Source organism: Rattus norvegicus, chromosome 7, assembly GCF_036323735.1.
Source record: "Rattus norvegicus strain BN/NHsdMcwi chromosome 7, GRCr8, whole genome shotgun sequence".
NCBI classification, from domain to species: domain Eukaryota; kingdom Metazoa; phylum Chordata; class Mammalia; order Rodentia; family Muridae; genus Rattus; species Rattus norvegicus.
In genome coordinates this window covers 46,932,879-46,959,999 of record NC_086025.1, presented here as the reverse complement: position 1 = coordinate 46,959,999, position 27,121 = coordinate 46,932,879, and the positions used below count along the sequence as shown (strand labels likewise).

The 27,121-nt window shown below is 39.6% G+C and overlaps 1 protein-coding gene and 1 long non-coding RNA gene across 21 annotated transcripts in view; one reads left to right on the top strand and one right to left on the bottom strand.

Moving 5' to 3' along the window:
* Positions 1 to 17,000, bottom strand: part of LOC120093801 (uncharacterized) — a 40,745-nt gene extending 23,745 nt beyond the window's left edge. For 4 of the 5 annotated variants that reach the window (XR_010053696.1, XR_010053698.1, XR_005487488.2 and 1 more), the window contains exons 1-4: positions 16,577 to 17,000; positions 14,272 to 14,356; positions 4,406 to 4,583; positions 296 to 467 (exon numbers count right to left, since the gene is read on the bottom strand). This is a non-coding gene — a long non-coding RNA (uncharacterized LOC120093801). The remainder of the gene's footprint in view (positions 1 to 295; positions 468 to 4,405; positions 4,584 to 14,271; positions 14,357 to 16,576) is intronic. The other variant, XR_010053697.1, reaches the window with a different exon arrangement.
* The window catches only part of Nav3 (neuron navigator 3), a 788,263-nt gene extending 766,840 nt beyond the window's left edge, over positions 1 to 21,423 (top strand). For 15 of the 16 annotated variants that reach the window (XM_063263475.1, XM_039079115.2, XM_063263477.1 and 12 more), the window contains 6 exons: positions 4,452 to 4,606; positions 9,412 to 9,483; positions 10,109 to 10,305; positions 11,203 to 11,321; positions 14,215 to 14,418; positions 18,783 to 21,423. In XM_063263475.1, coding sequence (XP_063119545.1) covers positions 4,452 to 4,606; positions 9,412 to 9,483; positions 10,109 to 10,305; positions 11,203 to 11,321; positions 14,215 to 14,418; positions 18,783 to 18,902 — 867 coding nt within the window. In that variant the 3' untranslated portion in view covers positions 18,903 to 21,423. The remainder of the gene's footprint in view (positions 1 to 4,451; positions 4,607 to 9,411; positions 9,484 to 10,108; positions 10,306 to 11,202; positions 11,322 to 14,214; positions 14,419 to 18,782) is intronic. The other variant, NM_001191782.1, reaches the window with a different exon arrangement.
* Positions 21,424 to 27,121: the final 5,698 nt, after the last annotated feature.

Genomic DNA, 27,121 nt, shown 5'->3' with positions numbered 1-27,121 from the left:
AAAATAAAACAAAGGGGGAAACGCAGTTAGAAAAGAAGGAGAAAGGATTCAGGAGACGAAAGCATTCTGATGAAGTGGAGGAGTATGTTGCGCATGGCTGGGATCAAATTTACCAACTCTAAAATTAAATAGGATGCAGTTTGTACAATGGAATGTGTAGTTGGTCAATTCCTCTAACAAAATGTTTCTCTTTTGAAAGATCTATTTATTTAAGTACAATCTTTCCAGTTTCATTTATTTTTAAATAATACTTGGGGAAATTCTTAATAATGGTCATTACATAGTTTCTACTTACCTATTTTAATACCTTTTTGCTTTCAGAAGAGCAAAGATATTGTTATTAGATCGGTTCATATTTTCTTACAGCTACATGATCAGGGGTAGGATTTTCAGGAATATTTAAATAGAACATGACGCTGGGAAGCAGTGATGGGAAGAAACTCTTGAATAAGTAATAGAGCAGTAATCTGGAAAACATAAAATACGAATGAAAGATGTTGATTTTTCTCCCTTAGTTTGTTATGTATGAATGAGTTGTCACTCAGGCTGCTTGCAGAAGTAGGGCAAGAGAATGTGGCTTATTATTTTAAAGTTTAAAGCAAATAACAGTCATTTAGGGAGTTGTTGAGAGAAAAGTTTAAAGTGGGAGGGTGAGGTAAATAAAGAAGGAATGTCAACATAAGATTGGGCTATTGGTAGCAATGAAGAATGTTGATCTTTCCAAAAGAAAATGCTAAGGAGGTATAAAACAGTAAGTCTTTGCTATATAAAAACATAGAGCCCTATAATTGCTGCTTGGTTTTGTGCTATGTCATTACAAAGCAGAGATGTGGCCAGAAATCACTTCCTCAGAAAAAAAGATATCAAACAATAATCCATCAAAGGGAAAAAGGAAAGTGTTTCCTCGTGGTTTCCATACCTCTTCATTTTACATTCTGTTCCTCTTCCCACATTGCAAGCCCTCCCTCAAGCTGCCAGCTGGAATATTGTGATTGAGAGTCGAGCACACAAACAATTACACTTTGTGACATTTGATATAACAGACCCAGAAGGATGGAAATGGATTTAGAAAAGAGTATGTGGCCAGCTGAAGCCACTTGGAAGGTTAGGTAGGAATAGAACAGAAAGCTGGCCTTGGCAGATTCATTTGTCATGTGTCTCAAGTCAGGAGCCAAGAAAACAAGGATTCAGTCTCCGTGTAATGGTAGTGCTGCCCACGGTCTCCTGGTCTAGATGTGGAGTCATCTCATTGCCAGGTCTGTCTGGCACCAGGCTGTGTTCTCTCTTACCTACCTTGATAAGGATGGCAAAAGCTTAGTGCAAGCTCATCCGTCCATCCACCTAAGATTTGCATCCCATAAACTGGACTGAGAGTCACAAAGTACTTTCCAGGGGCCTGAAAAATCTCTATTTGTGCTGCACGCTGGTCTGAATTCTCTTGCTTCCTTGCATAGGGTATGTCAATATTGATTTTCTATTTTTATCAATTATTGCTTTCATAATTCAATTTCTTCTTTCCTTCCTACTTTGCTGGTAAGATCTTCCCTGGTCTGTTCTACTGCTTGCCAGACTTATTTACCTACTGTAAATAAAAATATTCTCAGTATTCTGTCCTCTCTCCCTCTCTCTGTCTCTCTGTGTCTCTGTCTGTCTCTGTCTCTCTCTCCCTCTCTCTGTGTGTCTCTCTGTCTCTGTCTCTCTGTCTCTCTCCCTCTCTCCCCCTTTTCTTCCCCCTCCCTCCTTCCCTCCCTCCCCTGCCCCACTTTGGATAATGCTAGTGGCTTCCATGTGTTGACTGGGAGGGTAGACAGGAACTGAGTATCATTGACCATGCCACCCTCCCCAGCTGGAGAGTCTTTCAACCTACAGATGTGTTCTACTTCATCAGATCAGATTATCTATAGAAATGGCAGATGTGGCTCTGAAAGGCATCAGAGGACCATGCTCTTCCCTCCATTTCTACGGCAACCATATACCTGCTCTACTAAACTGCCACAACTGTTTCTCACTGCCTGCCTCACTCCCCCCTAAGAGTCCTCCTTTATGCTATCCATTCCCATCGTGGGAAATAGAAACTCTCTTCATAATTAAAATCTCACTCAATTATAATTCTCCAGTGTTTTCTGCTGCTTTCTGTCACACGTTTACTGTTTAGCATGACAATGTCCCTTGGCTTCAACAATCTCTGTGTTCTCTTGGCTCATCAGCTTTCTGTGCCACAAAAATCCCTGTTCTAACTCACTTCCTTCCCTTGAGCATTACATGCCTATGAGGTCAATGGGAGATGTTGCATTATCTCGCCTTCCATTTCAGATTGTTAACTTCCCCTTAGGTTATTTGCCTGCATTTCTCTTTCACAAAGCTCACTCTTTGCACTTTACTTTGTAGATACTGTATTCTTCTATATCTGTACTCATTCCTGCCTTTCTAGGTAAAGAGCTCTTCTCCCTTTTTCAAACATCGAAATATTTCCTAACCATTAAAAAAGTACAGTTATAGTGGCAAGTACTTCTGCTCCTTGAAAATCTTTCCCAGAAGCTGTGGGTCATCTTTACATGTTGTAAAATGAAATGAATATAATATATATTCATATATTCATATGAATATAATGTCATTTTATGGTTAATTATATTTATATAAGTCTTGCCAAACCTCTTTGCAGATAATAACCATCTTGAATGCTTTTATTATTATACATTATGTATTATATATTATATGTTATATTATAACAATATATTATAATATAATTATATATTATATATAATATAATTGTATATACACATTATATATATTATATACATGTTATATAATTATATATGCATATTATAATTATATACAAAATAGATGCATATATGTATATTATATATGTATTTATATAGAACATATACTTAAATAATACATATAATGATTATGATGAGATAAAATATTATGTATTATCAACATATACTTTTAATGACAAAATAATTGCTCTTTCCTACTAATAACAGACTAGCAAACAAAGGTTTTATGGTCCACACTTTTCAATGTGATACATTTCTCTTCTGTGTTCATGAATCCAGTGTCTATTTTTTCTTTCCCTTCCATTTCACATATCACAACCATGCACTTGGTCCCACTGTAACAAGATCCTTATATATCTTGCAGCTGTACTTTCTAACTTTTACTTTTGTCCTTCCTATTTTGACCATTTTTTCCTCCTCATAGTCTGCTGTTTTAACCTATGACAGGCTTCCTTTAGCTCTCAGTGTGCTGTCTCCTGAGTTTTACTTTCTGGATGGTATTGTGATGTTCTTGTTGACTTGGTTATCTGCTAATCTACTGGAAGTTCTTGGGACAAGGAAACTGGGTCTCTGAATTCCTAGTCCCACTGAATCTGGCACATGATAAAGATACGTTGAAACAATGAATAACCTCAAACTCAGCAGCTGGAGTTATAGTCATTGTTCCCAATTCATATCACAGGTCATCTCCCTATAAACTCATCAGAAAACCTGAATGGAGGTCACTGAGGGCCTCTGCTGCTCCTTTGCATTGCTCCACCCACTCGGCTGTTAGTTTTCTAACCTAACTTCATGGATGCAGAGAGGAAGCATCCAGCATGCGTGGTGCATGTGTTTACCTGACTGACAGAAATTGGGATCCTGGAATTGTTTTAACCCTGAGCAAGATTTACAAATTGAAAGTGGCATTATAAATATGCAAATCATATGGAAATGTTCCTACTGATTAGGATAATGCTAAGAAACCTAATTTTGCCCCTGACCTACCCATCTGCAAGAACCGTCAATCAGAGAACTGGTTATCCTGTTTAGGTTCAAAGTTATTAGCAAAGAATAATGCCTGTGAAATGAAAGGCCGCTCAAGACATGCCATGTGCTGATGCTAAATGGTCCCGTGAAATAAAGGAAATGCTGTCTGTGTTTAAAATTGCAGCAGTCACCTGCAACCTATAAATAAATAAGTATCTGCTGTTTATCTGAGTACTGAGACTATGTTGTTAGATTCAACTCATCTGAATAATTCAAGTCAAAATGTCGGGAGTATATTAGGAACCTTAAAAAAGTGTCGTTTTGGCTTTATTCTCTAATTGAAATATCTTTGGTAAAAAAAATCTACTTCATTGAAATATCAAAAACAATAAGGCATCTTAATACTTATAGCTGACTATGAGGGTTCCTATCTAGAACTCATCTGGCTTTCCTTCTGAGGAGGAAGGAAGGTACCCATGCTCTCAGTTTGAGATAGCCTGTGGAAATAGCCTGCCTGCTTTCCTGCCCCTCTTTTCTTTAAAATGTGAGCCTCTCCATTTTAAATTTGTGCAAATTTAAAAATCTTCTTATGAATTTTAACGAAAAACCCAAATGAAGGACACCGTATGCTCTTTCTCAAAATGGGATTTGCTTACATGAGCTGGAGCCTCGTCTCTGACGGGTATGTTCTGTGTCTTTAAGGAATTGCAGCAGTATCTTGCCAACCTGGCTGAGCAGTGCAGTGCAGACAATAATGGGGTAGAGCTCCCTGTTGTCATAATTCTGGATAATCTTCACCACGTGGGTTCCTTGAGTGATATCTTCAATGGTTTTCTCAATTGTAAATACAACAAATGGTAAGCTCATATAATAATGGGAATAATCAGGTTAGAAACAGTGATGTCATTTACTTCTTTATACCTTTTTATGTTTTAATACTTGTAGTGAATACCATTAGTATAATAATATCTAATAATATTGTTATAATGTTTTATTATGCAAAGTGAAGGTACATGTTAAATCAAGGCATAAAACAGTGTGAAAACTTACATATTAGTTGGAAAATGGTCTCCAGAGAAAAACATACAGAGCAGAATATAAATGGCATTAACCTTAATTGTATTGGTGTTTTAAGTAATCAATCTTTGCTAGTGACAAGCAACTGTAAATTGATCAGCATAAAGTAAAGGTTAAAGGAGGAATCAAATCATCATATTTTTAAGAACCTTTAAGAAGTCTGGAGAGATGGATAGTGTCACTTGTCCTTGCATAGGACCTGGGTTTGATTCCCAGTGCCTAAAGAAATGGTGCTCACAATGATCTATTTATCATTCCAGTCCCTGGAGATCTGACACCCTCTTCTGACCTTCATGGGTATTAGGCACACATGTGGTACACAAACATGCATAAGATCAAAACACTCATGCCCATACAATAAAATTAAAAATATCTGTTTTAAAGTGAATCTTTAAATAATTGAACATTAACAGGGGTTTGGAATAAGCACACCAGCTATAAGATGCTAGTGAGAGTTGGATGTAATGACTCTCGCCTCTAATCATAGAACTTTAGAGGCAGGCATATTTCTGAGTTCAATTCGAGTCAGGGCTACATAGTGAAGCACCATCTCAATAAAAAAAATTTAGAGTAGACAAACCATTGTAATTATTCTTCACAGCTTCTCTGTCTCTCCCTCTGTCCCCTCTCCCTCTCCTTCCTCTTTCCTTCTCTCCCTCTCCCCTTCTCTCCTCTCTGTTGTGGTAACTGATTACCACACTTTAATCACTACACTGCTGCAGCTGAGCGTTCCCCACTACCTGCCCCAGTGTTCTGAGTTCCTGAATTAAAGACACACACACACACACACACACACACACACACACACACACACACACACACACACACACCTATTTTTAATATGCTTTAATCAGCTCAATGACTGGACCACTCCTTAACCTCCGCATGGCTAACACCTCCCCTCCCATACTCCTGAGTCCTTGCTTACTAAAATCTGTATTCCATCTTTGCTGTCCTAGACCCAATTGTTGGAAGCGGGAGCGGGAGGGGGGGACAGTGAGCTGGGGCCACTCTTCGTCAGCTCTTACATGATTGGTATGCTCTCTCTTCTGTACTTTTCAGGCCTGGACCTGTGGTTGTATAAATATAAAAATAATAGAGTAACGGTGTCTTTTACCCCTCTGGGTCTACACATCGGTGCCCCAAGATATCTGCTAGGTATCTTGGCGGAAACACATCCCAGTCGCACGCTTTCCTACACTCAAACCCTCACATAAAAGAACACACAACACAATAATCTTTGACCCAATTGGTAAGATATAACTGCCCACTCAAACATACAAAGCCCGGTACCATCCATTCCTTGAGAACATTAATAACAACCTGTAAATACACAGAGCAGAATCTTAACATCACCTGCCATCTTGTCCTGCCACGGCTTCTCTGCCTCTCTCCCTTAGTCTCCTCCTCTTCCTTCAAACTTCTCTCCCGCCCATCCTTCCTTCTGCTCCAATGACAGGCCTCCTTCTATCCTGTACCTGCACCTCACCAGTACTTTACAAATTCAATGGACAGGTGGTTCTGGTGAAGTCACCTGAGTTCTGAGTCCTTGACTAGGCAGCAGTCCTTGGGGCAGTGGAATTAGCATCAAAATACAGTAACTTCAGGGCAAACCACAACATGGACCTGATCCTTTTCACAGCTTGGTGGTACTAACTCCTTCCTCTCCTGGTCACCTTGCACACAAATCCTAAAGACCTGCCTCCTCTGTTTCCCTGCCCACCCCTTGGTTGCCAGTAACTTTATTTACCAATCAGAACCAACTCGGGACAGGGACCCTTAGCATCTTACATGCAGATTCTCCTGCAGAAACCCATTTAACATAATATAAGCATTAGACCAAATCCACAATGTCTCCATCCATCCACCCACCTATCTATCTATCTATCTATCTATCTATCTATCTATCTATCTATCCATCCATGTATATCTACCCATCTATGTATCCATCCATCTATCCACCCACCCATCTATCAATCTATCTATCTATCTATCTATCTATCTATCTATCTATCTATCTACACACTAAGGTTCACATGGGGAGAGGAAGAAGCAACCTTGCCTCAGTGTTAAATCTCAAGTTAGAATCCCCATCAGACGTTTCATTTCTATTACTTTGTCACTTTCCAATTTAACTTTATAAAATTTCCCTCTTAAAGACTACAAGCCGAGAAAGAAATTAGGGAAACGACACCCTTCATAATAGACCCAAATAATATAAAGTACCTCGGTGTGACTTTAACCAAGCAAGTAAAAGATCTGTACAATAAGAACTTCAAGACACTGAGGAAAGAAATTGAAGAAGACCTCAGAAGATGGAAAGATCTCCCATGCTCATGGATTGGCAGGATTAATATGGTGAAAATGGCCATTTTACCAAAAGCAATCTACAGATTCAATGCAATCCCCATCAAAATACCAATCCAATTCTTCAAAGAGTTAGACAGAACAATTTGCAAATTCATCTGGAATAACAAAAAACCTAGGATAGCTAAAGCTATCCTCAACAATAAAAGGACTTCAGGGGGAATCACTATCCCTGAACTCAAGCAGTATTACAGAGCAATAGTGATAAAAACTGCATGGTATTGGTACAGAGACAGACAGATAGACCAATGGAATAGAATTGAAGACCCAGAAATGAACCCACACACCTATGGTCACTTGATTTTTGACAAAGGAGCCAAAACCATCCAATGGAAAAAAGATAGTATTTTCAGCAAATGGTGCTGGTTCAACTGGAGGGCAACATGTAGAAGAATGCAGATCGATCCATCCTTATCACCCTGTACAAAGCTTAAGTCCAAGTGGATCAAGGACCTCCACATCAAACCAGACACACTCAAACTAATAGAAGAAAAACTAGGGAAGCATCTGGAACACATGGGCACTGGAAAAAATTTCCTGAACAAAACACCAATGGCTTATGCTCTAAGATCAAGAATCGACAAATGGGATCTCATAAAACTGCAAAGCTTCTGTAAGGCAAAGGACACTGTGGTTAGGACAAAACGGCAACCAACAGATTGGGAAAAGATCTTTACCAATCCTACAACAGATAGAGGCCTTATTTCCAAAATATACAAAGAACTCAAGAAGTTAGACCGCAGGGAAACAAATAACCCTATTAAAAAATGGGGTTCAGAGCTAAACAAAGAATTCACAGCTGAGGAATGCCGAATGGCTGAGAAACACCTAAAGAAATGTTCAACATCTTTAGTCATAAGGGAAATGCAAATCAAAACAACCCTGAGATTTCACCTCACACCAGTGCGATTGGCTAAGATCAAAAACTCAGGTGACAGCAGATGCTGGCGAGGATGTGGAGAAAGAGGAACACTCCTCCATTGTTGGTGGGATTGCAGACTGGTAAAACCATTCTGGAAATCAGTCTGGAGGTTCCTCAGAAAATTGGACATTGAACTGCCTGATGATCCAGCTATACCTCTCTTGGGCATATACCCAAAAGATGCCTCAACATATAAAAGAGACACGTGCTCCACTATGTTCATCGCAGCCTTATTTATAATAGCCAGAAGCTGGAAAGAACCCAGATGCCCTTCAACAGAGGAATGGATACAGAAAATGTGGTACATCTACACAATGGAATATTACTCAGCTATCAAAAACAACGAGTTTATGAAATTCGTAGGCAAATGGTTGGAACTGGAAAATATCATCCTGAGTGAGCTAACCCAATCACAGAAAGACATACATGGTATGCACTCATTGATAAGTGGCTATTAGCCCAAATGCTTGAATTACCCTAGATCCCTAGAACAAACGAAACTCAAGACGGATGATCAAAATGTGAATGCTTCACTCCTTCTTTAAATGAGGAAAAAGAATACCCTTGGCAGGGAAGGGAGAGGCAAAGATTAAAACAGAGACTGAAGGAACACCCATTCAGAGCCTGCCCCACATGTGGCCCATACATATACAGCCACCCAATTAGACAAGATGGATGAAGCAAAGAAGTGCAGACCGACAGGAGCCGGATGTAGATCGCTCCTGAGAGACACAGCCAGAATACAGCAAATATAGAGGCGAATGCCAGCAGCAAACCACTGAACTGAGAATAGGTCCCCTATTGAAGGAATCAGAGAAAGAACTGGAAGAGCTTGAAGGGGCTCGAGACCCCAAAAGTACAACAATGCCAAGCAACCAGAGCTTCCAGGGACTAAGCCACTACCTAAAGACTATACATGGACTGACCCTGGACTCTGACCCCATAGGTAGCAATGAATATCCTAGTAAGAGCACCAGTGGAAGGGGAAGCCCTGGGTCCTGCTAAGACTGAACCCACAGTGAACTAGTCTATGGGGGGAGGGCGGCAATGGGGGGAGGGTTGGGAGGGGAACACCCATAAGGAAGGGGAGGGGGGAGGGGGATGTTTGCCCGGAAACCGGGAAAGGGAATAACACTCGAAATGTATATAAGAAATACTCAAGTTAATAAAAAAAAAAAAAAAAAAGACTACTATAAAGGGAGAATAGTGTTTATCTTTCTTAATTGTTTTTCTAAGACACTTCTAATCGCTTTTTCCTCTAGAACATCCTAATGCTCCATTCTCCATTTTTCCTAGTCCTTATATTATTGGAACCATGAATCAGGGAGTGTCTTCGTCACCAAATTTAGAACTACATCACAATTTCAGGTAAAGACTTGGAGCATGTGTGTGTGTGTGTGTGTGTGTGTGTGTGTGTGTGTGTTTGTGGTGTGTATGCTCTTGTGTACACGTGTTCTTATTACTCTCTAATCATAAAAATGTCTTGAAGGCTGTTTTTACATTTGTCTGCAAAAAATCCTGCCCAAAGTGATCTGTAGGATGAGGATGATTCTTGCTTCCCCTAGCACTCCATTTAAGCAGACATTCTGTGATCTTTAATCTGTAATCAAAAGTGTTTCTTTTCCTGCTCACTACTTCCCTGGCTAAGACAGAGCACTCTGCTTCTAAGTGAAGGCTGAAGAGCGCTCCTATTTCAGGATCTATGATTCTGCTACAGAAGCCTTCTCAGCATGTGTACACCTTACTGGCTCTCAGGAACATAAGCTTCTTGGAAGCTCTCAAGTAAAATTCGCTGTATTATTACTCTAAGGATAATAGATTTTCTAAATGTGTGCAGCATCAAACTGTGGCCATTAATTAACAAGGGTCAGTCAGTGCTTTATCTTGCAATGAAAATTACTATGAAAATAACTTATTTTCATAGTAATTTTTAAAGAATAAGCTAGCTTATTTTTTAAAAAATGAACTTGATATTTCTTTTCTTTATTTGTAGGTGGGTTTTATGTGCAAATCACATGGAACCTGTAAAAGGCTTTTTAGGCAGGTATCTTCGAAGGAAACTGATAGAGATGGAAATTGAAAGGAATATACGTAATAACGACCTAGTCAAAATTATAGATTGGATCCCTAAGACGTGGCATCATCTCAATAGTGTTTTGGAAACACATAGTTCTTCTGATGTCACCATTGGTAAGTTCCTAAAACAGTCCCTTTTGCAGACACTGAGAGTACTGGGTAAAGCTAACTAGATTGGGTGGTAAAATCACAAGGAAAGCTAGTCCTTTTAGGCTTCCAAAGAGTAAGAGATTCTTCTCTTTTCTAAAACTGTCTTTTTCTAAGACAGTTTCTATCTGTACTTATTTCATTGCATCTGACAATTATGAATAGTAAAATTAAGTTTGCAATAGGAAAGTATCTAAAAATTACATTCCTATTCAAAAGAAGAACCACCCAGTGTACTGTTTTTATTCTAAAAGAAAAAAAAAACCTACATATTTTATCTATTAGCCCATTCACTTGCAACTGTAAGAGAATGGACTTGGATTTCTTATAAATAATTTTGTTTTCACTTTTTTTAAAAGATAAAACCAAATTACTCTCTTTGTGGGCACGATACAGTTTGTTGTTACATCTCTTCTTAAGGTTCATGGGCAGAAGGGCATTTCTCAGTGCTATGAAATCATCAAAAGACCCTCAGCTGCAGACGGGAACTCTGTCCTCAGCTTAGATATGTGTACTGATTCCACACTCTGCAAATAATTGATTCCAAATTCTGCCAATAATGGCTGTTTGTCATGAACCATTCATCTCTATGTAATAGAAGTCTACGCAGTTTGTAAACCAAGACTGGATTCGACATTTTGTTATTTCTCATGAATCCCTGTTATGCCTTAGATTAATATTTCATTGTTCAGAAAAAGGAGAGGCCCTCTTCTAGGAATATGGTTTTCATGGTCACTGGGCTAACCAGGTTAGGAATTTTCTAGGAATATATGCATGTTGCATTTCTCCAAAAGGTATCTGAGCATGTGTTTGTGTTGGGAAATGGAAAGCTTCTGCAGCACTGTATCATTTGTTTTTTCTCAGGTCCTCGGCTCTTCCTTCCTTGCCCCATGGATGTGGAAGGTTCTAGGGTGTGGTTCATGGATCTTTGGAATTATTCCTTGGTACCTTATGTTCTGGAGGCAGTGAGGGAAGGCCTACAGGTAGAGTACTGTATTACTGTTTAGAGAAATGAAGCAAATAAATAATAAACCAACGTGGAAAGAAAGAAAAGAAAGCCACATTATTAAAAAAAAACTATTTATTTATTTGGCTATTTATGTGGGAAATTAAAGTAGGGGGCAAGAAATGCTCAGCGGTATGTCTGGTGACGAATATGCAGTAGTATGTCTGTTAATGTTTTGCATCTCATGAATTTTCAAAAACCATTGTTCAGGGGTTGGGGATTTAGCTCAGTGGTAGAGCGCTTGCCTAGGAAGCGCAAGGCCCTGGGTTCGGTCCCCAGCTCCGAAAAAAAGAACCAAAAAAAAAAAAAAAAAAAAAAAAAAAAACATTGTTCAGTGTACAATGTGAGCTGGTCTTTCAAACTTCATTTATTCAAAGAATTCCTATTATCATTTATAAAAACACATTTATAGTAATCATATTTTTAAACTTATATTTCGGTGAATTATTTGCTCTCCAGATATAATTTTCATATAAATAAATTATATATACATATATATATCGTGTCTTATTTCACGTTTGCTTGCTAACAAATAAAAAGCAACAGAAGTCTTAGAAGCCTTAAAGAGGTGATACATAAATTGCATAATTTCCTTAGATTTTAGCTTGGGAGATAAACAGACTTTATATTAAATAATACTTATAAAACTCTTACTTGATCATTATAAGTGTGTAAAGCTTCCATTGAGTGAGAGTTACTATCATTGAAAAATCATAACCTCTAAAACAGAAGTCACATATACCTCTAGCTTCTGGCCTCGGATCCTGACATATGGTGCTAGGTTAGTGTGAACACTGAATCAGCTACCCTGTAGGTATAGAGGATCAAGTTGTGAGCCAGCATGTGGATGAGGGGAGAAAAGTACCCTCCGAATGGATGCACAGTTCTTGTTGAAGTTGAAACCTTTACTGTGTGGAAGAATTTGGGTAGTCGGACTCTGGGAGAACTCCAGCTGTGACCGCTAAAGCAGAAAAGGTCATACGCTGCCCTTGCATCCACTAAGGTCAAAGGACCTTAGCCTAGAGGAAGAAGTGCAGAAAGGACCCTGAGTCTCTCTGTTTGGAGGAACGGAAAGGGAAAGTCATTTTTGGATGAAGGCTCGTGCCTGCTGAGAAGCCATATGGGGGCTGCTCTCTGCCACATGACCAGTTTGGAAAGGATGTGGCTCACGCACTGTCTGAGTTATTCTCCTGATAATTCCATCGTTCTTGAAATGTTAGCAATCAAATCGGTTCCTCCTGGGTGTTTCTATTTGTCCTCTTAGAACATTCACTTTCTGTGTTCCGGATGCTCTTTGCCCTGGCTGATTGTTAAAAATTGGCTCCGGTTGTTTATACAAACTCAAGTCTTTCTTATGTCAGTTCTAGCCACCACATTTTGTAAAATGATAACAACAATAATAAACTGTCTTGTTTTAGTGTTACCTAGCGTTTTCATTCTATGCGTATGAGTGTTTTGCTAGAACTTAGGTATGTGTAATACATATGTGCCTTGTGCTATTAGAAGCCAGGAAAAGGTGTCAGTTCCCCTGGACCTGGAGTTTAGAAAGGCTGTAAGCTGCCATCCCTGTTATAGGCATTGAATCTGGCTCCTTTAGAGGAGTAGCTGGTACTCTTGACTGCTGAGCCAGCCAGCCCTCCATTCCCTCAACACAAACTTTCTATGAATTGTACATTTTTTAAATTTTAATTAGCTGTATACATATCTGTATTTTCTACCCTAGATTAAACAGTGTTTAGCTGAGACAAAACTTCCTGCTCCAAAATGAGAGCTATTAAAACAAAACAAAACAAAACAAACCGACAGACAGAAAATAATCTTTAGATCTCTGCCTCTGTCTCTTCTTCCAGAAGGAATATTGGGACCTAGATAGCTTCATATTGTCACAGATTCAAACTTTAATATGGATTCCAGAGAAACCTAAAAGTATTCCATGGACGTGTGCCCGCAATGCCTATATTTTTCTTTGTCTCACTGAAAATGCCATCATCACTGAATAAACCACACATCGCCCTCTGAGGTCGTGACACTAAAGCACTTGAAATCCAGCATGGTCCTCGGTGGCACAGGTCACAAGGGCAAAGAAAGGACACTTGCCTCTTCCTAGGTGTGGCATCTCTGTCCATATTCTCATGGCCTTATGTCTTTATAAAAATCTCAGCATCCTCTGCCCTCTCCGTAGTTTGATGCCAGCTGTGTCCCTAACTTAGAAAGTCCTGGATCTACCTGTTCCCTGGCATCCTCCTGATGCTGCTCTGTGCAGTCTCTTGCATTTCTTTCTTATTAAGCTTATTGTGTTCCTATAGATTCGTATAGAATTCATACTTGGGTTTCCATTTTTACCCCTCTTTTCTCAGTGTTCTTATTTATAAACATATAAAAATGTCTCCCAACAGGAAGCAATAGAATTATGAGGTTATTAGAGGAAAATGGTTATCACCGTACGTGGATGAGAAAAGCCTTCTTTTTCTTTCATTCGTCATCCTTCCAAAGTACATTTTGGTTCAGAACTCCCTTCATTGAAAGAAATGGATTTTGTTTCTCAGACCTCTCCAAAATTTAACTTTTGTTTATCAAAACAAAATGAGATGTTTGTTTGTTTCACCTGCATTTGTAAAGTTATTGGTAAAATAAACGTGTGCACTGATGTCTATATTTCCTTACAGTGCACCTCCTTCATGCTTCCCTCCACATCAGGTTCTTCCTTCTGTTCTGTAGAACATGTAATTATCAAGTGAGCTTTGTAGATGGACATGTTTAGCTCATGGGTGATTTTCTTGAAACATATGTGAAAATAGCCACCTGTTTGGCATTGACTTGATTTTTTTCATCTAATAGAAATGCTCTTTGTGTTTGTGGTGAACCTTTAGATGTATGGTAAACGTGCACCATGGGAAGATCCCTCCAAGTGGGTCCTTGACACATACCCGTGGAGTTCTGCGTCCTTGCCTCAGGAGGGCCCAGCATTGCTGCAGCTGCGACCAGAAGATGTTGGGTACGAGGGCTGCACATCTACAAAGGAAGCCACAACGTCAAAGCACATTCCCCAGACTGACACAGAGGGGGACCCCTTGGTAAGGCTGTCTGGTCGTTCTTTTCTAGATGAGTCAGTGTAGTTATTTTTAAGACTGTAAATGTGCAGTTATTAGCACTTAGATATCAGTATCAAAGGCCAGCTATGTTAGGTGATATAAGGAACCTGCCTAATAAGGGTTAATCACATAAACTGTTGCCTTTAGTGCAGTCTCCCTGGTTGAAATAAAATCAACAACAATAAAATATGTTTATCTAGAATTAAAGTGTAAGAAACCCTGAAACTGGGACAAATCCCATGACTATAATTTTTCTCTGATTATATATTAAATTATGTTGATATTTAGATGATCAGTATATTAAATATTACCACAATCTACTAGATTGTGGTATTTAAGAGAAAACTGAAGTTTGTTCATAGATAAAAACATAATCAAATGTACACAGAACAAAGAACTATTTACTATATGTATTAGCTAGCCTAATTAAATATACAGTGAGTTCTCTGTTGCTTTCAGTTTTGAAGGGTAAACTCTTTTGTTTTAAGACTTATTTATTTTTATGTGCAACGTTGCTGTCATAGTTAGGATTTTACTGCTGTGAACAGACATCACAACCAAGGCAAGTCTTATAAGGACAACATTTAGTTGGGACTGGCTTACAGGTTCAGCGGTTCAGTCCATTATCATCAAGGCAGGAGCATGGCAGCATCCAGGCAGGCATGGTGCAGGAGGAGCTGAGAGTTCATCATCATCATCTGAAGGCTGCTAGGAGAAGACTGACTTCCAGGCAGCTAGGATGAGGTTCTTAAAGACCACGCCCACAATGATTCCAACAAGGACACACCTACTCCAAAAAGGCCACACCCACTCTAACAAGGCCACACCTCCTAATTATGCCACTCCCTGGGCCCGAGCATATACAAACCATCACAGATATTTTATCTGCATTTATGTCTGTGTGAGAGTTTCAGATCTCCTGTACCTAGTGTTACAGTGTCTTGACATATGGGTGCTTGGAACTGAATCCCGGTACTCTCAGAGAAGAGCCAGTGCCATCTCTGTGACAATAGAAAGGGAGGTACTGTTGCTACCAGTGCATGTAATTTTAATTTTAGAAGCACTAAATAGTTTATGTAATAATATAGAACACAGATATGAAAATGTTAAGTATATATTATAATTAGGAATAAAGCTATTTTTAGTACACCTGCTTTGTACTTTTGTAGTATGTTACTAGTGAGAACCTCAAGAGGAAACCACTGTCCTGCTTTCTCAGTGCCAGACGGTATCACCTAATACTAAACTGAGGTTCAGATTTATTCTATTGTGAACACATATTTGCCATCTCTGCCTCTGCTTTTGTGTATTTTTATAATCGTTGCTGGAAAACAAAAATGTATTGCCGTTAACCTAAATAACAAATCCTAGTAGGGGAATTACCATTGTCGGGATTGTGGTTTTGAATCTTAACAGGGATTAGGTGTTCTGCTACGCTGAACATTATTTTAAAACTGAAGCAGACATCATCACCACAACGTTGTCTTGGCTCATGCATACTGAATGCTAAGATTTAGTGATCAGAGTGGGAATCACTTACAGTTCTAAAAGGACATAGCCCAGGGGTGGTGGGAGATGTGTGCCTGCATAAACTGCCTAAGATGTAGGAGACGACACGGTAGGCCAAGTTGTGAGTCTGTTAAGGGACTTCACAGATGGCATGGTTAAGCTGGATGTTGAAACAGGCATTGGCCATTTTCATGTGGTTGAATGTGGAGCCTCTCACACTGAGGAAACATCACACAGGACACTGCCAAGCAGCACAGTGAAAATCAAGAGTTGGAGGCCAAATATCAGTTGGTTGGAAGAATTAAATGGTAGACTTATCCAACTGTTAGGTCACATGGAGCCATTTTATTTTTACGGGTAGTTAAAACTTTATCACACTGACTGGACAGCTGGTGAGTATTTCTGACTAGTGTGTATCTGTTTAGATTTGTAGTTGCTTAAGAACCTTCTAGTAACATAGCAGAAGGCGGAGCATGGTGTTGGGGTAACTGGCAGTGTGAGGCACACTGAAGGACATGGTAAAGTAATAGGTATTATCTTGGCTGTGAGTAGACAGAGGATACCAAGGAGACCAGGGGACACAGAGATTCTAGGTTGATCATAAGGATAATTGAGTGATATATAAACCTACCTTCCTTATATGATGTCTTTAGTTCAATATATAAAAGAATAACTGTCGCGCGCCTAATGTCCCGCCAGTAAGAACGACGCGCGGCAACAGGATTCTTCTGCGAACAAGCCTTTACTGTGTTACAGCTCTTCTTAGTGTTATAGCTTTCTTAGTGTTACAGCTCTCTTGAACAGGGACCCTGAGCAGCAAAATCGCTCGGCTTATATAGACAACAGTATGCTAATTATCTCTCAGGGATTGGTGGGGCTTGGATCACCCCACTACTTGTCCTCCAGGGATTGGCGGAGAATGAATCACCTCATTAGCATATTAACGGTCAACTAACACCTGGTGTATAAACCGCACATGTGTAGTACCGCTGTTCACCACTAGAGGGAGCCCTAGCAAGGGGACAAGCCTACACATGCGCAGTAAGTCGTTTATATCCAGACAAGGCTGGATGTCGGCGCCATCTTTGTTTCGCCGGGCCGCTCTCTACAAATAACCATTAGTCATAGAGTAAATCTCATTGTATGTATTTATTACAGATCTCAGATGGGGGAATTATGTTAATTGAACTTACTGTATAGCACCATTTCTTTTATTTATTATTTTATGTATATGAAAATTTTGCCTGCGTGTGTATGTGTGTGTATGTGTGTGCATACACATGTGCATGCATCCGTGCCACGTATGCCTGGAGCCTACTGTGGTCAGAGGATATTGTATAGTCTCTTTTTAAGTCAGGAGAGAGCTCAAACACATTTCTCCTTTATAAACCAGCTTCAGTATAATATGCTTTAAGCTTCAGACATTTTCACAAACTACTTTTATCTCATACTCCTGTGTAGGTGGTTTAATACGTCGTAGGAGTTACGGCTGAAATACTGTTGAAAAAATGCCCTGAAAATTATCAAAAATGATTTCAAAATCCTCTATAATGATTTCAGAAACCTCCTTGTCAGAATGACATTCCTGCTGGAATTGATGATTACTAATTCCTTACGCATTTTCCAAGCGCTTTTTGAACATATTTTTTTTTTACTGACATATAAATATCCATACTCTGAATGAAGACCAAGAAACCTTGTTTTAGCTATCTTCTCTCTAGTTCCCTGAGTTGAAAGGTAAAAGACAACTTTTGATTGCTGAAGAAGAAGGAAAAAAAAAAACTATGGTTAGTATTTGGCACTCAGCAATATAAAGTTTATTGTACTCTTAGAAACCCTCAATAAGAAAGCAAGCCCCTGACCCTCACGAAGACAGGCACCAATTACCCTGTGCCTTCTGAAATTGTCGAGCCATCGATTTGCCCAGTCCGCTTTTAAACATGCTTTCTTTTCCCCCAGCTCCCGTCTCTAATAGCGGAACTGCAGATCTATTGAAATCCAAGCCTTTTATTGTATAATACATTGGAGAGCTGTCCTCCTCTCCAGGTGCTCTCGCGCACAAGTCCCCTCCGCTGGAACAAATGCTACAATTCTCCCGTGAAGCCGAGATGCTCGAGACAGCCGCTATTGTTCCAGGAGGTGGCTTTTGTTCTCAGTGATGTATCAATCATATTTCAGCCAGAGCCTCAGTGACAACAAACACTTGACAGTGATGCTTTCCTTCTCCCTCTTCAAACGCTCATGGTCCGCTTCCTTCAGTTACCCCCTCTTGAGGTCAGCTCCTGAATAACAGATGGTGTACTGTGTGCAGCAGCTGGCTTCATTCCACTCGGTTGTCTCCTGCTTCTCTCAAGGGATAGTGCTTGCAAGCCTGTGCGCGCGCATGTGTGTGTGTGTGTGTGTGTGTGTGTGTGTGTGTGTGTGTGTGTGTGTGTGTGTATACTCACAACTTTTATTTGCCATTCGGTGCTCTCTGTTTCTCCCCAGCCAGAAAGCTGGGAAGCTTGGCTCGCTCTCCAGCAACTAACCCAGATGTCCAGCTGTGATAGGGTTTCCTTTCCAGTTTCCCTGCTGAAGTAGCATTCATTCACAGCCCCAAATAAAAGAGTTATCTTACGGCCCTATTTTGTTCTTCTGGATTAGAGCTGTACTTATGTTTGAGAGAAACAATTTAAGAGCCAGGTTGGTGAGCAGAAACCAATAACTGTTATGTGCATTTTCATTTGGATGGGATGAGAAGAGACAGTTCTCTGAGATGGCTGAGGGCCCTGCTCATTCTGGGGCTGGCTGGCTCAATGCATGGTTGCTCACAAGGATGTCTCTTTTGCTTTCTTCAGATGAATATGCTAATGAAGCTCCAAGAAGCAGCCAATTACCCGGGCACACAGAGCTGTGACAGTGACAGCGTCAGCCACCATGAAGACATTTTGGATACATCTATTGAATCCACCCTCTAAAGGGTGAAAGAGTTAGGCAAAGGACTATGCTTTTCAAAAGGTGTTTAAAAGACAGGTATTGTCACTAAACCACTGCCAGTATGAAAGTGCCCTGTCCAGGGCCCTGACCCAGAGTTGTGGTCTCCAAGGAGGCAGCAGAATTAGGTTGGAACTGCCAAGATGCGAAAATGAAATGGGAGCTTAAGTTTATTTTATTGCTAGGCAGTTTTATAGCCATGGAGGTTAGCAAGGGCTCCATTACTCAATTGGGAAGGGCCCTAAAGATGAGGCAACCAAGTAGATTACACACGGGATAGTGAGACTGGACTTTATTTTCTTCCTCTTTCAAAGTTTACAGTGCAGGCCTATTTTTTTCTTTTTCTTTTCTGTCTTTTTTTTTTTTTTTGTGCCTTTCTTTTGTTTCCTCGGGGCGGAGGCTGCCCTTCTCAGGCAGGATCCTTCTGATCCATGGAACCTCCTTTGTGCCACACGGTGCTGGTGACAAGGCCCCAGTAGAGTTTGTGTTCTGTGCTCACTCACTGCAGAAGGAACCCAAGAGGCCAGTCCTCCATAAGCACAAAGGGAATTGTGCACCCACCAGAAAATAAAAAGTCCTGTAGCTAATGGGAAGCGCCATTCCTTCTCACCGTCTCGAGCTCCTCTCTTAGGGTATGAGTCATGGGTTTTATAAGGTTGTTTTTACCACAGTGGTCTTTTCAAACCACCTGCCAACTCCCTGAACCAGAGTTTTATACCAATTATTAGTCAACACTGACAAAAGGCTTTTTAGGGCTTTATTTGTTCGAGCCTTTTCAGTGAAAGAAGGAACATTTTTCTATGGTGCTGTCTCACTGCCTTAAACCAGATTTCTCCAACAGTTTCAACAGTCCGCTTCAATACTAAACCATTGGTAATTTCCACTGTCTCTTCATTGACAACCAAGCAACACACCAGTTAACACAGCAGCCTCATTTCTGTATATCATTTTATTTTTAACTTTCCTTTTCTTGAAGAAATGGATAGGAGAAAGATCAGTATTTTTATCTTAAGAGGGAAGATATTTCTTTGCCTATCCTGCAAATCATTCGAGAACCATAGAACCCTTCTTTGGCCATCCCTTAAAAGCAGAGACATGTGGCTTCATTCCACCTAGTTCTAAATGAAAGCATTTCGGAAGGTGGGAGATTCCTAATCTGGATCCAGTTGAACTACAAGCACTGGATTCAGCGTGAGCACAACTCTTTGGCTTTCCCTCCCTCGTGTTTATCTTTCAAAGACACAAAAGTTAGTTTCGGGCACATGCTGTTTGGAGTGTTACCGTCATACACGAGACATTCTGCATTAAGGAACACTGATGTGGTCAGTCACTGTGGAAGAGGAAGCATTTATACTGTACAAGAAGGTTAGATTTGCACAGTCTACTGGGTAGGTATTGTAAATAATGATTTTTTTTCCAAACTTGCACAAATTCAAAATCAAACACAAACGAAAATTGTATTTTATCCTGTTGGTGTTAAGAGGTGTCTCACCTGCTGAGGCTCCCTGTATGCTGCAAGCCAATACAGAATGCAAACCCTCGAAGCTGTTATTATCTGGTGTGTTTGTCCTGTACTTAACAAGTTGTTGTGACAATGCAGGGGCCATCAGTGCTAGAGTGCGCATGCTTCAGAACTGTACATGAGGCCGGTACAATTTTGGATGAGTGACTATCTGAACATACATATCTCGTGGCGGGCTATGAAGACAGTGCGTGAAATCAGTCACTGGTAAAGGTACACCACCCACAGAGGACGGGTTCAAAGTTTATGAAACCTGAGGTCTATGCCACGGTATAGACAAAGCTCTGTGTGCCTTTGAGGACATGTTATTGGTGCTACCCTCTGTGACCACCTTTGGGTTGGTTTCTATAGAGCAAACTGAACAACACAAGGTATCTGTGCAGATTTCAGGATGTCGCTAAGTATATAGGTCCTTACACGGTGCTACTGCCCCGAGGGATATCAGGCTGAACTTATGCACACAGAAATTGTCACCCTGACTTTGGAACCTCAACTGTGGATCAAATCTATTGTGCAACATCAATCCGTGGAGCTGGATGAGTGGCTCGTTGCCCTTGTATGATGTGTGAGCTAAGGAAACCGCTCATCTTTCCCTGCCATTCTGAGACATACAGTCCACACATGAGCATAAACAGAACTTCCTGCAGTACATCCCAGTAGGTACACCTAGTTTACAATTTAAACTAGTTTGTGAAACATTTGTCTGTATACATTTTATATTTTGTACATTTTTTGATGTAACATATCATGTAAATAGCAAGAAGCAGTGAAAGAAATCATCTGAAAAGTTTTGTAGTCTTTGTAAAGCCCCAACAATAAGTACTTGGTGTCAATGGATCTAACTGGATGATGTATTTTCTATTGGTTTATTGTCCCACCCCTAGCTTGTAAACCAGCTTGCATATATTTTTTTGCAAATGTGCACCCTGTATCTGTCTAAATTATTACTTTGCCATTAAAGTGGAATTATTTATTGACAACAAGGTGTGGTGTCTCTGTAAGGGGGCATTTTGAATACTTATGTGCAGGGACATGTCAAGTCATAAAATGTTTCTTCACTATTAATATGCCATCATTAGGGATCTGCGTCAATCTCAATTTCATAAGCATCATAGGAAGGGCTCCAAAGCTTCTAAGTAAATAAATTAAATGCAGTATCTATGTAGCTCCTAGAGTGAAAGTTATTTATTCAGTGAATATTTTTGAAAATTCTGAATGGTATTCAAATATGCCTGATAACAAAAATACAGATTAACATAAAAATAAAATGTCAATATTCACTGACTTAAATCAACTCATCCTGTGTTTGTTTTTATTCCATTAAGTTATCTGTTGGCCTTTGAATTCTAATAATAATTTCAAAGCAAAAGTAATTCTGTGTGTGCGTGTATTATGTGTGTATGTGTGTATATATGTGTGTGTATGTGTATGTGTGTGTATGTGTGTATATATGTGTGTGTATGTGTGTGTGTATTAGGTGTGTATGTGTGTATATATGTGTGTGTATGTGTGTGTATACGTGTGTGTGTATGTGTGTATATATGTGTGTGTATGTGTGTGTGTATTAGGTGTGTATGTGTGTATATATGTGTGTGTATGTGTGTGTATACGTGTGTGTGTATGTGTGGGTGTATATGTGTGTATATGTGTGTGTATGTGTGTGTGTGGTGTATGTGTGTGTATATGTATGTATGTGTGTTTGTGTGTGTTTGTGTGTGTGTTTTTGTGTGTATGTATGTGTATGTATGCATGTATATATGCGTGTGTATGTGTATGTGTGTGTATGTGTATGTATATGTGTGTGTATGTGTGTGTATTATGTGTGTATGTGTATATGTGTGTGTATGTGTGTGTGTATGGTGTATGTGTGTATATGTGTGTGTATATGTGTGTGTTTGTGTGTGTATGTGTGTATGTGTGTGTATGTGTGTGTGTGTGTGTGTGTGTGTGTGTGTATGTGTAAAGGATGGGCGGGAAGGAGGGAGAGAAAGAGACAAAGGCGGAGAGGCAGAGTTTTTAAAATGCAAAGAAACTTCTTTTAAAATTGTAACATCTTTTCAAATGGCGAAGACAATTCTTTAATCCCAGCAGTAGCATGTATATTTGGATACTTACTCAGTTTTCAACAGCTGGAAAGCACTTGAATTATTTATAATCAGTGTCCTTATGTCTACATCCAGTTGAGAGATACAGGAAACTTTTACAATTCATCTTGTTCAGAATATTTATAAACTACTCCAGTGCCAGGGTTGGCAGTGTAGCTCAGTGGTAGAACACTTACCTGGCATGTGAGAGGAATTGGACTTAACAATTTTTTTACTGAGGGGGAGGGAACTAAATTTGAATATGACTCTTGAATGAAACATCGCACTGCACAGTGGGAATCACATTTTTCTCATGCATCCATGGAAACTCTGCAGGCCTCTGTTTTCTCACTAGAAAATGAATCTCACTGAAAATGAATGAGAAAAGTATCTGCCTCTTAGATGTCACTGTAAAAACCAAATGTTATTTAAGTGAAAGTGAAATGGGCAGTGTATAGCCTTCCTACTGTCACCAAGAGTAATACAAAATAGTTGTTGACTTAGTTTCAATGTGCTTAAAAAGTAATACATGGAGAGACCATATCCAGTGGATAGGAATGGCCCCCAGTTGAGGGATGGGACCACCCACCCACCTCAAAAATATTAACCCAGAATTCCCCTTGTCAAAAGGAAATGGATGGACAAAGAGTGGAGCAGAAAATGAAGGAAAAACCACCCAGAGACTGCCCCACCTGGGGATCCATCTCATCTGCTGAAACCAAACCCAGAAGCTATTGCTGATGTCAAGAAGTGCTTTCTGACAGGAGCCCAGTACAGCTGTCCCCTGAGAGACTCTGCCAAAGCCAGACCAATACAGATGTGGATACATACAGCTATTAGACTGAGCGTGGGGACATTGATAGAGAAATTAGGGCAAAGACTGTAGGAGCTGAAGGGGTTTGCACCCGCATAGAAAGAACAACAATTTCAACCGACCAGGCCCCCCCCCCCCAGAGCTCCCAACGACTAAATTACCAACCAAAGAGTACACAGGGGGTACCCATGGCTCCAACTAGATATGTAGCAAAGGATGGCCTTATCTGACATCACTGGGAGGGGAGCCCCTTGGTCCTGTGGAGGCTTGATGATCCAGGAGAGGGGAATGCTAGGGTACTGAGGCAAGAGTGGGTGGGCAGGCAGGGAAGCACCCTCACAGAGGCAAGGGGGGAGGGTAGAGGAAATAGGGGACTTATGCAAAAGAAACTGAGAAGGTGGATAACATTTGAAATGTAAATAAATAAAATAAGCAATAAAAATGAAAAAAGTAATATGTGGAAATAGGTTTTGGGTTGGTTTTGATGCTAGAAACTGAAGAGAGGAAATTGTGCATAGTGAGCATATGATCTACTACTGAACTAGTCTAATATACATATGTTTATAACTGGGTTTTCCCATGTGTAAAATGAGGTTAGTGACTGTACTCATTCATAAGGTTTGTTAGCAGTACTGAGGATTAGACCTTAAAGTACTCCAAACACTGCCCTCTATTCCAGCAATGTTCAGTCCATGTTTTTTGTTGTATTACTGTTATCTTCAATTTAAAACATCAATAATAAAAATAGTCTTGGACTTCAATTTATAAATGTATTCAATATAATATAAAGCCTTATATCCTGAAATCATATCCTGCCAGGGGCTGAAAGAGAGGGCTCAGTGGCCACCCAGATGGATCACAGTTGTCCCCTGCACCCTCATCAGTAGGATAACAAGTGCCCATAGTTCCAGGACTTAAGGGTCTGTTGGTGTCTGGCCTATGCAGGCAGTTGCATACACATGGTGCCCATAATCTCATTCAGGCACACCACACACACATACACATAAGCACTAAATAAATCTTTTAGAAAAATATCTTGTTCAATTAGTCATCTATAAGATACTATTATTATATATTTATTCATAATATTATTTTGAAAATGATAGTTTAAATGCAGAAAACTCAGAGAAATGTAGCTGCCACATGTTAAATGCTACCCAAGTGTTAGTTATATTACTATTCAATGACAGTTTATTATATACCTAACATGCCAGGCTTCTTGTGGAATCAGATGAGAAGAGATGTAACCCATTTTTTTCACAGCAAAAATGATGTGGAAAGAAATCATCAAGATCTTCCTTCCACATGAAGTATCCATTATCTGGGTAATCACCAGAATCTTTTAACTTGGCTGCTAACGTATTCAAAATATCTTGCTCATGTACGTAGCCTGGTTGAACGATATATTTCTGTTGAATAGATGGCTGGAGAAGTCAGGAGACATTTGTACAATGTGGTACTCTCCATCATATCTTGTATACACAAATAGGAACCATTCTTCACTTTATTGACTTTGTACATTCCCCAGTTTCCTTTTTCACCAGGCTCCCCATTTCAGTTTTTGTTGCTATAACAATAACCTAATGTACAATGTAACAGATTTATTTAACTACGTACAATAACTTTTGAGACAGTATAGGTATGCAAGCATGTATTCATGTTCCGCTGTAATTGCCCATATGATAAAACTCTAGAAGATAAAAATGAAGGGTTCTCTCCTCATGGACATATTTAGAAAAGGTTGACAAAGCCAAAACACATGATTATTTAAAGATTCTCAGACCATTAGCTGTCAAGGAGAGTGAGTGACCGATCCGTAGAATAAATACTAATCTCAATCCTCATTAAATCATCAATGAAAACTGCTTAATGTATTCTGGTTTATTCAAAGAAGGAGATCACAAATTACATCATACATGACATTTTTTCTGAGCCAGATTTGGAATGATACACGGTCTACCCCTCTGCCTCAACCAAGTCCTGGGATTGTAGGTGAGTGCCACATGTCCAGGCTAGAGAACTATTTTCTTTCAAGAAATATTCTTCCTTTCACTCTTTATGCATTCTTATGTGCCAGGTCAAATCGGTCATTTTGTTTAGATGAACCTTTCACCCCTGTCCAGCTAGGTCAAAGATCTGAGTCCTGTATGTGAATGTGTAGGGTGGAGGACGAGGACGAGAGAGACCCACTTATGAGATTGCACTCACAAGGACTAGGATATATTTAATTCTCAATAATTACGTGCTGAATAGAATTATTTTTTGAATGCAGATAGAGCAACCGAGTTTACCACATGCTAAACAAGTATATTAAATGGAAGATTAACCACCTTTGGAAGTCAAGTTTCTTAGGAAGCCAGACAATTAATTAGAAAGCCAGACAACTCGTGAGAGCAACTAATTGGTGGCCAGAGAAGGAAACAGATAACCTAAACAAACAGATAACCTAAGGTCTTCGTATCCAGTGAAGACCAGGTGCTTTCCTCATTAGGATGTAATGATCTCAAGACTTCCTTTCAAATTTCCTATTTCTTCTGCTCTTCAAATCTTGGTTGCCTTAGTTATGTATAGGGCAATTTAAATATGTGAGGTTTCTTTTTTGAACAAGGATACACCAAACAGTTGGTGATGAAATGTTAGAGTCTAGAAGGCAGGTGGCAACTGAAAATTCCAAAATAAAAACCCTTAGCATAAGAAGGAGGGCTGGAATTAATTGTGCCTTGGGATGGTTCCCCACCAGGAAGATTCTGACTAAGTCAAGCAGACTAAGAATAGAACTAGAGGGTTCCAGCACTGATCGTCATAGTTCATTTGGGTTTTACCCCAAAATTTCGCTCATATATTTGCATGCATTTTCAAGAAGTGTGTAACTGGGGAATTATTGAAATGAGTCAGAGTGTTTCTGTTCTAGACATTCTGTAGGATCATTTTGGGATGAGATTTTTATACCCCAAAAGGTGATTGATAATAAAGTACAGCCAATATTATGTGGATTCATTCTGTATAAATAATGTGTACATATCCAACACCCCCGAATAGACAGGATAATGTCTACAAATGTACTCATAAGTGACTTAGTTATTCATTTTATGTTAAGCCTGTGGATATTTTGCATAAAGTGAATTGTAGAGCCCAGACCCAACTCCATTTAGAGAGTATAGTGAAATGATCAATTGAAGGTTCATTATCCAGTTCCCAGGCAAGGGTGCTTGCTGGTAAGATTTTTCTATTACATTTGCTGATTTCTTTCTTGTAGTGCACTGGACTGGGTATTCACTTTAGTGTTTTCTGGTTGGATTTGAGACTTAGTAATGGAGCACTGCTAAACAGAAACTTGATTGTGATTGATGCTATGAGGCATAAAACAAGAATGGGGAAGAACCAAACTTAGCTTCCTGAAGTTATAAGGTCACTTTTACAGTGTGGCTATTGTGTAGCCAATGTCACTTTTATAATGTGGCTACTGTGTAGCCACAGGGATGTCTAGTATCAGTAGGTGTACAGTGAGGGAAATTCATTTCTGTGTCTACTTGAGATGCTTTCTGTAACTCAGACTAGGGCAGTATTCTTAGGAGAAATACAAGAGCCATGTAAGCAATTTTAGATTTTCTTATGACGACACTAACAGAAGTAACTATTAATAAAACTAGCATAGTAGTTCAATGATTAACAAACTTGTTTTTACATAATACCTATTACATGTTTTGCAACCTTTATTATTCATGTAATTTTTTTAAAAATGCTTAAAAGTCATGTACTATATGCTTACAGTTCAGATGCCAA